Source organism: Petaurus breviceps, unplaced genomic scaffold (genome assembly GCF_028583685.1).
Source record: "Petaurus breviceps papuanus isolate PSGF00001 unplaced genomic scaffold, PetGlider_PUasm1.0 90702, whole genome shotgun sequence".
Taxonomy (NCBI): Eukaryota; Metazoa; Chordata; class Mammalia; order Diprotodontia; family Petauridae; genus Petaurus; species Petaurus breviceps.
Window position 1 is genome coordinate 9067866 of NW_027187317.1, and position 11449 is coordinate 9079314.

The following is an 11449-nucleotide window of genomic DNA, read 5'->3' on the forward strand; positions in this document are numbered from 1 at the left end:
TTTTAGCATTCATTTTTACAAAACTGTGAGTTCCAAATTTTTCTCCCTCCTTTGCCTCCCCAAAATGGTAGGCAATTTGATACATGTGCTATCGTGTAAAACATAATTCCATATCAATCACAGTTGTGAAAAGATACAAATCAAAAGGAAAAAATGACAAAGAATAAAGTGAAAAAAGTATGCTTCAATCTATATTCAGAGTTCATCGGTTCTTTGTCTGGATCTAGATAGCGTTTTCCTTCCCTAGTCCTCTATACTTATCTTATAGACCACTGTGTTGCTGAGAACAGCAGAATCATTCATAATTGATCATCACACAATGTTGTTAATACTGTGTATGTTTTCCTGGTTCTGCTCATTTCACTTTGTATCAGTTCATACCAGTCGTTCTAGGTTTTTCTGAAATCTGCCTGTTTATCATTTCTTATTGCACAACTGCATTCTATTAGATTCATAGAGCATAGCTTGTTCAGCCACTCCCCAATTGAGGGGCATCCCCTCCATTTCTAGTATTTTGCCACCAAAATAAGAGCTACTCTAAATATTTTTACACATGTTGAGTCTTTTCTCTTTTTTATGATATCTTTAGGATACAAAACTAGTTGCGGTTTTTCTGGATCAAAGAGTATGCACAGTTTTATACCCCTTTGGGAATAGTTGCAAATAGTTCCAAATTGCTCTCCAGAATGGTTGGATCAGTTCACAACTCCACCAATAGTGCAATATTGCCTCGATTTTCCCCACATCTTCTCCAGCATTAATTATTTTCCTTTTGTCATATTAGGCAATCTGATAGGTGTGACATGGTACCTCAGAGTTGTTTTAATTTGCATTTCTCAACCTAAATCAAAAGTGATTTAGAGTACCTCTTCATATGCCTATATATAGTTTCAATTTCTTTATCTGAAAACTAACTGTCCGTGTCCCTTGACCATTGGGGAATGGATTTTATTCTTATAAATTTAACTCAGTTTCTCTAAGTATGAGTAATGAGATCATTATCAGAAATACTTGCCGTGAAGATTGTTTCCCAGCTTTCTATATTTCTTCTAATCCTGGTTGCATTGGTTTTGTTCGTGCAAACTTCTTAATTTTCTTTCCCCATTTTACCTGTTTATGCTTCCCTTGGACCTTGACATTGGGGATCAAATTTTTTGTTCAATTCTGGTCTCCTCATGAAAGCTTTGAAATCCTTCTATTTCACTGAATGACCATTTTTTTCCTTCAAGTATTATGTTCAATTTCGCCAGGTAGGTGATTCTTGGTTGTAGTCCTAGCTACTTTACCTATCAGAATATCATGTTCCATGACCTACAGTCTTTTAATGTTGCAGATGCCAAGTCCTGTATGATTCCAACTGTGACTCTCTGATACATGAATTGTTTGTTTCTGGCCTCTTGCAGTACTTTTTCCCCCTGACTTGATAGTTCTGCAATTTGGCTATGATGTTCCTTCAAGTTTTTATATCGGGATCACTTTCCTGAAATAATTGGTGATTTTTTTCCAATGCCTATTTTGCCCTCTGGTTCCATGGTACCACGGCAGTTTTCCTTGATAATTTCTTGAAAGATGTTATCTAGATCCTCCTTTCAGTTATGGATTTCAGGTAGTCCAATGATTCTGACACAGTCCTGTATCTATTTTCCAGGTCAGTTGTTTTTCCAATGAGGTATTTTATTTTACATTTTCTTATATTTTTTCCATTCTTTCGAATTTGATTGATTCTTAGTGTCTCAGAATCATTAGCATCTACTTGTCCAATTCTAACTTGTAAGGAGTTGTTTCCGTACTTCCTTTTCCATTTGGTCAATTCTGTTTTTTAAGCAATTGTTTTCTTTTGACAAGCTATTGACTCTTTTTTTCAAAATTCCCTTGCATCACTCCCATTTCTTTTCCCAATTTTTTTTCTACCTGTTATTTTTTTTTTCTTTTTGGAAGGTAATTGGGGTTAAGTGACTTACTTGCCCAAGGTCACACAGATAGTTTTTGTGTTGTATCTGAGGCTGGATTTGAACTCAGGTCCTCCTGACTCCAGACCTGGTGCTCTATTCACTGCGCCACCAAGCTGCCCCCCACCTCTATTATTTTTAAGTTCTTTTTTGAGGCTTTTCCATGAGTTCTTTCTGGGCTTGAGACCACTTCCCATTTTCCTTTGGGATTTTGCCCATAGGTGTTTTCACACTGTTGTTCTCTGACGTCGTGTCTTCATCTTTCCTGTCACCATAATAACTTTCTATGGTCAGATTCTTTTTTGTTGTTTTTTAGATCATCTTTTTTGGCCTTTTTTCCTTTCTTTTAAATTTGAGCTCTGCTCCCAGTGTGGAAGGGGCACTGTCTCAGGCTTCTTGTGCAAGGGGTTGCAAGTCCTGTTTACCTGGTGCTGCTCTGATGTCCACGGGGGATTTCCACATCTGATGCTGTGTTGAGGGCATATAGTGATGGGTGGTTAGTGCTGCTGGAGGTTATTATGGGTCTGGTAGCTTACCTGGTGCTGAGCTGGAGTCCTCGTGCTAGCGTCTGGTGTGTGCTGAGGAAGGTGGGGTGTTTCTATGTTTCCCTGGCGCTATGCTGAAGTATGTGGTGGGGGCCCACTGCTGGCAGCTGCCTGTTTGCTTAGGCATCTGTAGGACTGGCTTCTACCTGTTTGCCCAGGGATATAGTGAAACATGTGGAGGTCTGGCCAATGGAACTTGCCTATTTGCTCAGGACTATGCTGACGCACACAGTGGTTATCAGAGTCAGAGCCTGCCAGTTGCCCTGGCTAAGCTTAGGCACCTTGGGGGGTCCTGGTGTTGGCATTAGCCTGCTCCACCACACTGGGGCTTAGGATCTACCACTGGTTTTCTGAGGTACAGCTTGCTGCTGATTTCCTGGGATGCTTCCTGCTGTCTTGCACTACGCTCGCCTTTTACCTGAGTGAGACAGACCTTTCTTGCCAATCTTACAAGTTTCTTGGGCTAAAAGATTGTTTTACCCTGTCTTTTTGCTGGTTCTGCTGTTCCAGGATTAGTTTGGGGGCACTGTTTTATGTTTGTATGGACATGAATATGGGGAAGTTACAGAGATTTACAGCTTACTCTTGATATCTTCCTTCCAGGAATTTATAATCAAGTTGGAAAGATAAGAAACAGTTAAACTAACTTTTATCTTGTTAGCAATTGTACTTTCTAACTGTCTCACTTTATACTTAAAAAATGAAACAAAATTAATTCTTAAAAAAAAAAAATACAAGTACTGCCCTCCTCCCCCCAACACCCTGCTACACTATTAGATAACAGATGGTGCTGGCAATGCTATGTTGGAATATTGCCTTCAATTATCAGCCTAGTTACTACTAGCAGATGGGTACCAATGTAGGAAAGCCAAATGCAAGAAAAGAAAGGATGACTAGGGAGAAGTACTTGGAAACTTACTGGCAGCTGTCTGTTCAAGTATATATTTTTAATTTTGTTACTGAGATGGAATGTGATCTAACTTTAATCATTTTTGTTTCTTAATTCCTACCCCTTTATTCACCAAAATGATACTACATTAAATTAAGGCTATCACAGGGATGAAGTTATCAACTTAGACTATCAAGGTTATCTAGTCAATGATGTTTCCAGGTAAAATTAAAATTTTTTAATAAATAATTATTTATAATATATAAAATATAATCAAAATATAGTTGCATCATTACACAACAGGAAATTTCACAAATAACATCTCTAAACTAAGAAACTTAATATTCTTATTCAATCCGGCAGTTAAACATTAGCCAGACCTCTCTGATTAATAGTAAGAATAACCAGATGATCCAATTGTTAAAAAGAGCTTGAAGTTTTGTCAAACTATAGACTAAACATTAATATCTGTACAGTAATTTCTTATCCTGAAATGAAAATATAACAAATGTTATCTGTTCCAAAGGTCTTGATTAGGGATGAGGAGGGAGAAACTCTTTGAAGTAAATGTATTTGGAAATACTCTAAGAATTTCACTTGCATCTGTATTTTCTCAAACATTTTGTCAAAAAAAGTAAATCTCAAGATAATTTCATCTTGAGTTTTCTTCTGGAATTACTTCATCAAACTCTTGTTTTTAAGAAGCATAAGGCTAATCTTGGGACCAAAAGGCTAATAAGGATATACAGTTATTATAAAATCCAAGAATTTTAAAAGGGCAAGATTAACAAAAATGAACATCTGAAAATGCAATTTCAGGCTGGCATCCATAAGCAATTAGTTTCAGTGTAGCTGCAGCTACTTTAGACTTGATTGGGTAGCTTGTCAATAACAATGAGATAAGTATACAAGGAAATATTCTCCTAGGCATCCTCACAATTTGCAAAACTGGGTACTATCCTGGAAAAACACAACAAAAATCCCTATAACTATGTGCCAATGCTAGTATTCAGCAAGCAAAACCACCCAGATTCAACTATTTTTAGGAGAAACAAGGGAGGCATCATTTCCTAAGGCTAAAGAAGACAAATTTTAGTTTCTATTTGGTACTTCTCAACTCCATCCATGAATAAAATTTAATGTCTCCTGATGGAGAAAGGCTGCATCATCATGGAAATGGTGATTGGAAGGGTTATTTTTCTTCCTATATATCTCACCCATTCTTATGTGCCAAGATAAACTCCTCAGAGTACTTAGTCATTCAGATTTCCATGCCTGGAAAAGTCCCCAGGCAAATGTTCGTAGATTTGGATTGTCAACATAATAGCATTTTACTGCACTACATCATAATGCTACTGAGTTGGCACTGAAACCTGGTTGAATAGTTATTTCTGTATTATATCTGATTTGATACTACAGGGTAACTTTACCTATGATTAGACCATTAAATTACATTTCTAGTATTGATAACTTATTGTAAGTACCATATTAATTTACTCAACAAGGACAAGAAAGTGTTCGGGACAACTTTAATATTATTTCTGTATCCAAAATCTATGAGCATATTAAATTTGACACTTACTAAAAATCAGATATAATTTTAAATTCAATTACTAAAATCAAAAGGACAGAAAGACATTCAGCATTTAAAATGTTTACTCTATATAAAATATACCTCACTTCCCCGTGATTTTTTGTTGCTGCAGGTAAAATTGGACATTATTAAAACTATAGTGGCAAAAACCAAGGGGCATGAGAGCTGTGAAAGAAGCAAAATTTGTTAAATCATTCTTTCCATGCCAAAACATGAGGAAACAATGTTAAATTATCATGCAAAATCTGGACTTTGTTTTGTAGATGGCTTTTTCTTAGATATTAGAAACCTCTGAAACTAGAGCACAACTGTGGCTAGCTGCTCTTCAGTTCTACCTACACCAGCAAAGTCTAATTTGGGCAAGTTAAGATGCAAAAAGGAATTTAAAAAGAAAAAACGTGCAAGAATGCCTAGACTGCCACCATGATTTGGCCAAGCTGACAAATTTTATAAGTGTTTTAACCATCCTAATCAATCGATTGTTTTTACAAAATGTTTTCACCACCAGCCAATAACATCACATGAGAACTGGCTCAAAACACAGCTCACAGAGGACACTGTTCAGTGCCAGTCCGCCTGTGGCTATGTCAGCAGAAGCATCTGTTAGTAGATCCCCCTGGCCAAAAGGCAAACATTTGTTTTCCTGAAACAAACACTTCCATTTCAAAACATTTGCTAATAAAACTAACATCTGATTTGAAGTTTTCTCTACTTGGACTTTGGCAGCTTTTCACTTACTTATCCATATAGAATACTCTTCAGAAATTCTACCCTAACATTATATTTCTTGGACACAATGATTTCAAGGTTTTCTTTAAGATGTGTATTTCATAGCTTTAAATTCCATATATTCTCAACAATTAACAACTCAGGAAAAATCTTGGCCTGCTAAAACAAAGTACCTGAATAATTTTAGTTAGGAAAGTGAATGCTCTTCAAAACGATTTAATAGTTAATAATAATGACTAACATTTACATGGCACTTACTATGTGCCAGGCACTGGGTCTAAGTGCATTATAATTGTTATCACCATTTTACAGATGAGGAAACTGAGACAAACAGAGGCAAAATGTGACTCATCCAGGGTAACACAGTTATTGAGTGTCTGAGGGCACATTTGAACTCAGGTCTTCCTGACTGCAGACCCAGAGCTCTATCTACTATGCCATGAAGCTGCCAGAAATTCTTTAATAGAGAAAAAAAGTGCCATTCTTTTGCTATTCCTTTCCTTCAAAAATGTTTTAACAATTTCAATATTTATTCACAGTTCTCTTCAAATAGCATCAGTTCATTAACTGCCTCCAAATGACTAAAGTCATAAAACAGAACTCCAAAGTCTCCTGCACAAAACCAATGAGTTATAAAATAAAAAGAATGTCATTAGAAAATCATGGCTAGAAAAAAACATACTGAGTTGTTCCTAATATACTTGCCATCGAGAATCTTTCTACTGAGCAAGCTTATAATATAATATACAGAAAGCCATGCTGACACTGGATAAATGGTACTTATACTGAGTACTAAGGTTAAATACCTACACTGTACAAACCATAAGGAGGATATTTTAATTCAACTTTTAACAACGAAATTTCATGGAAAACAGCCATGTTTATAGACATAAGCCAATGTTCCTTTCACATCTATGAGGATTCTACTCAACTGAATTCAATAAAACATTAAATCCTACTGTATACAAAGGAACTTTGGACAAAAACAAAACAACACAGCACTTGCTCTTTAAGAGCTGGTAAATTTTAAGTACAAGGTAATCCGAGGAAGGAGAAGACCTTTACAACAAGAGGGGTCCACATAGACTTCAAAGAAGAAGGGGTACACAAAGAGCGCCTTGATCTTTGTAAAGGGACTTTGAAAAGCAACTCAATAACATGGTTCTTCTATTTGACAAATGAAATTCTTGCAATTTGTTACTTTGTACAAGCTTTTATCCTTTATATTGACAGCCTTTCTTTTTACCTCCCTCCTCAGTCACATACTTTTAATGTAAGCAAGATAGCCATGCTCTTTTAATGCAATTTACATATTTCCATAATTTCTATGGTATGTGAATAATTTTTTGAAGTTATACTTCATGGGATGAATACATGCTTGGTAAACACTGCTCTGCTTTTTGCTCAAAAACACATAACCCACAGTTTTAAGATAAGCAAGAAAAAAAAATCTGAAAAAGAAAAATGCTGCCCCCAAAAAGGCAGCTGTAGAGAATTCTGCAAACGCCCATCACTGCCTGCTCAGGTCTGCTATATGTTGACAGCTCCTTCTCACCTACCTCCATGGTCCTCCTCAGCTCGTTTTCCTTTGTCTGACTTGTCTGTAATGCTTGTTCAGCTCTGAACAGCTTCTGCTTAAAATCATCTGAATTTCTCTCCAGCTTCTGTTTCACTGCTACCACCTAGACAAGAGAAGAGCATATTTTATTTTTTCCTTCCTTCTTGACAAATAAGACATGTAATATGATATATTTTCCATGATATTTATTCTTGAGTGGCTGGGAAAAAAAACTACCTCAGAAAGCATGAATTTACCATAATAAGAAAACCTAAAAATTAGAAGGGACCTTAAAATCTACTTGGTCTAGCCTGAACCTGAACAATAAAATCCAATGACATTATCAACTACTGTCATACAGGCTCTAATGAAGACCTCTAATGGGAACCCATTGTCTCCAGAAGCAACTCATTTCATTTTTAAATAGCTTTCATTCCTAGTAAGTTTTCTCAACTCCAATATATCAATTTTGTCATATTGAGTTCACATATTCAGTAATATTTATAAGTGGAAAAATTCGCTTCTTTAAAATTCTTCTATGAATCTATATCTCATTCCCAGACTGTCCCGGCTCATCTTTTTTCCCCAGAACTTATAAGACTGACTTCCTTTACACTATATCTCTTACTCAATTCTTCATTTCTAACATTTTGCAACCTGTACACACCTAGCATTTACTTCTACAAAATCTTCTAATTAATCCTCAATTTCAATTCTTTGAAAACTGGAATTCAATAACCAGTCTCCATATCACAGGTTGATACATTCTTTCCTTTTATCCCATCCTTTACTCTGCACTTTTAAAAATACAGTTTATTCTGCTTATTAATTCCTCACCTATTCTATCCCACTTTTTTCATATCTCTCACCTATTTCCCTATTGCATGTTAAGGTATTTATGTACCAGGCTTTTTTTGGGAGAGAGAAGGGGAGATGTTGTGCTTTTTAGAGGGCATTTGGGGTTAAGTGACTTGCCCAAGGTCACACGGCTAGTTTTTGTGTTCAGTGTCTGAGGCCGGATTTGAACTCAGGTCCTCCTGACTCCAGGGCCAGTGCTCTATTCACTGTGCCACCTAGCCGCCCCAATGTACCAGGCTTTTTGTGGAGAGATGTGTTCTCCCTTCATCTGTCGGGTTCATATGATGTCATTTTTGCCCCACTCAATCCTTCCCTCCATATGCGTACCCTAACCTTGTGAAAAAGTGAGTTTCTTCCCCTTCTTTCTTTCCCCCCAATATATTCTTTTCCTCTGCTCCTAAGACCATTAAAAGAAAACAAAACCATACAAAGGCACTTTGCCTGTCTCACTTAACTTTCTCAATAACACCTGAAGACATTAGAATTCTGAGAAGAAACCTGTTTCTGATTATAAAAATTTTAGTTATCTAATTATAAAAATAATATTATAAAAATGATTTAAAAAATAATCATCATCTTATAGTTTCTTCCAATTGATCAAATGTATTTACTATTCTCTGGGTCTCCTGCTTTTTGCATTCTGAAGTTCATTATCAGTTCTGGCCTTTTCATTAGAACTACTTAGAAGTTCTCTATTTCATTAGTGATCCTTTTTTTCCCATTAGGACTATATGCAGTTTTCCTAGATAGTTTATTCTTGACTATAAGCTTTCATCTTTGGCCTTTTACAACATTAAAACTAAATTCTGCAGCTGAAAATTCTTCTATTATCTTCTGTGACTGCCCTCCTCCATCCCTGATCTCTTTCTCATTGGTGACTTATAGTAACTTCTTTGTAGACCTAAAAGCTCTGAATTATCAAGTTGTTGGGAAGTTTACTCACTGTCTGATCCTTCATTATTAATATTCCTTGAGTCATTCTTTCCTACTTGGCTGTTGTTTCTTTAATAGGACATTTTTAATGTCATTTCATTTCTTCCAGATCTTCTTTTAAATCTTATAGTCTGGGGGGGGGGGGGGGCGGTTCTGAAGCTCTACTTGGAAGAAACTCCACTCTCTTCTGAGTTTAACACTTGGGCTTCTGACAGATCAGAATCCCTATCTCCAACCTAAGTTTCTCTATTGGAGCTTTGTGATTGGGGCAGAAACTGCTCCCTTCCTTACCCTTGGATGGTGGGGGTAGACAGGTCTTGGATATAAATGCCATGACTAGGTCCTGTCATCTTCAGGAATTCCAGTCACCTGGCAATTCTGCCTTTGTCTCCTTTCTCCATCTCCTTCTTACAAAGCCCTGAAGCCTGAGTAAACTCTGTTCCTTGTTGTCTGAGCCTGACACCTCCACAACAGATTTAACAGGCATTTCTCTAGAAGGGCCCAGGTGCTGACCTGACACTTCCTTCTCCTATGGCTTGGGTAGAGTGAAGTCAACAAGCATTTATTAAGCACTTTTTATGTGCCGAGCCCTATAATAAGCACTAGGAATAGAAATACAAGCAAAAGTAAAGACAATTATCTACCTTCAAAAAGCTTAAATTCTAATGGGGGAACAGTGCATAAAAGGCAGATGAAAAGGAGTTGGAAGGGGAGGTATCCACATGGTGGCAAAGAAAGGGTCAGATGCAGAATTAGGAGAGGAATAAAGATTAGGTGTCCTGGGCCCTCTTCCTTAGAATGAAGGTTCCAAACTCATCGAGAGAAGGGACTTGAGTGAGGTGTGACTGGCTTCTCTACCTCAGGCAGGACTCCCTGGACACTGGGCTGGCCCTGACTCCTTCCTCGGTGACTAAATGCACTCCTTTACCTTACACCTACTCTGGCTCATTTTATACTCAGAACTTCCAAAAGATTCTGGCAATCTTTTGGTCAGTACTGGACCAAATGCAGGGGCTTACAGCTGTTTCTTTCATGGTTTTCTTTATCACTGGCTCTATTTAAGCCACTGGTAGAAATTCACTAGGGTAAAAAAGTCACTGAGAAGGGCAAAGTCCCCATACACACCAAAACGGTATTAGCAGGACTTTTTGTGTTAGCAAATAAGTGGAAACAAAATAAATGCCCAACAATTAGGGAATGTCTAAACAAACTGTGATTTAAATAATTTGATGCAGAGTCAAAAGAAAATATATAAAATAACCACAACAATGTAAATGGAAAGAACCACAAAGACAAAAAAAAATTAAACATGAGCTGAAACCTCAGGGTTATTTTGATTTTCATTTCTCTTATTACTAGTGATCAGAGCATTCTTTCATACGACTGCTGAGAGTTTGCAATTCTTCTAAGAACTATTTTCACATCTTTTAACTACTTATCTACTGAAGAATGGCTTGTGTGTGTGTGTCTGTGTGTGAACTGTTTTATATCTTCGAAACTAAACCCTGCCCTTATGAAAGAAATTTGATATGAACATTTTTTCCACATGTGACTACTTCCCCTTATTATCCTAAATGCATTAATTTTGTTTATGAAAAATATTTTAAGATGGTCAAATGCATTAGGAATATTACTCTAGCTCAAATGAGATAATTATAATATCAAATGAGAAAAGAATAAAGCACTTATTAGCATAGTGCCTGGCACAAACTAAGCATTATATATATAAAAGTTATTAGAAGTAGTATTATTATGATTATTGTTATTAGACCACACTCTTGGATTCTGCCAAACTAGCCTTCTCTCTGCACCTCACACTTCATACCACATTTCCTGTCTACACAATTTTTATGAAGACCAAACCCCAATGCCTAAAATTCAGTCCCTCATTACCTCTACTTTATATAATCCTTCTCTTCTTTCAATTTACAGCTCAAGCATCATTTTCTGAAATCTACTCTAATCTCCACCCAAAAATTAGCCTTCCCTCTAAAACTACCTTAAATTTGATTACTGTGTTATTTATATTAACTTTTTGTTTATTCTTTATATTTTTATGTATATTTATTATATGCTTTGATAAAATGTAAACATGCTGAGCAAGAATTATTTCATTCCTTGTACTTGTACACCAAAGGCCTATAATGCTTGCCACATAGGGAATTAATGAATACTTGTTGATTTTTGATTGAGCCATACCTAAGACCACTGGGAAGGGGAAATACAATCAGTACCCAGGAAAAGCACTAGCAGCATTGCAAATAATAAAAGTCATAGCCATATAGGACCCGAACATTCCATCCAGAAATGTGCAGACACCATAAAAATGTGCAAAACACCATAAAAGGTGTGTGTGTGTGTGTGTGTGTGTGTGTGTGTGTGTGTGTGTGTGTG

General features: G+C 36.6%; 1 protein-coding gene across 4 annotated transcripts in view; it reads right to left on the reverse strand.

Moving 5' to 3' along the window:
- The window catches only part of CENPF (centromere protein F), an 89148-nt gene that overhangs the window by 38915 nt on the left and 38784 nt on the right, over positions 1-11449 (reverse strand). For all 4 annotated transcript variants that reach the window (XM_069066054.1, XM_069066055.1, XM_069066053.1 and 1 more), the window contains one exon: positions 7266-7388. In XM_069066054.1, coding sequence (XP_068922155.1) covers positions 7266-7388 — 123 coding nt within the window. The remainder of the gene's footprint in view (positions 1-7265; positions 7389-11449) is intronic.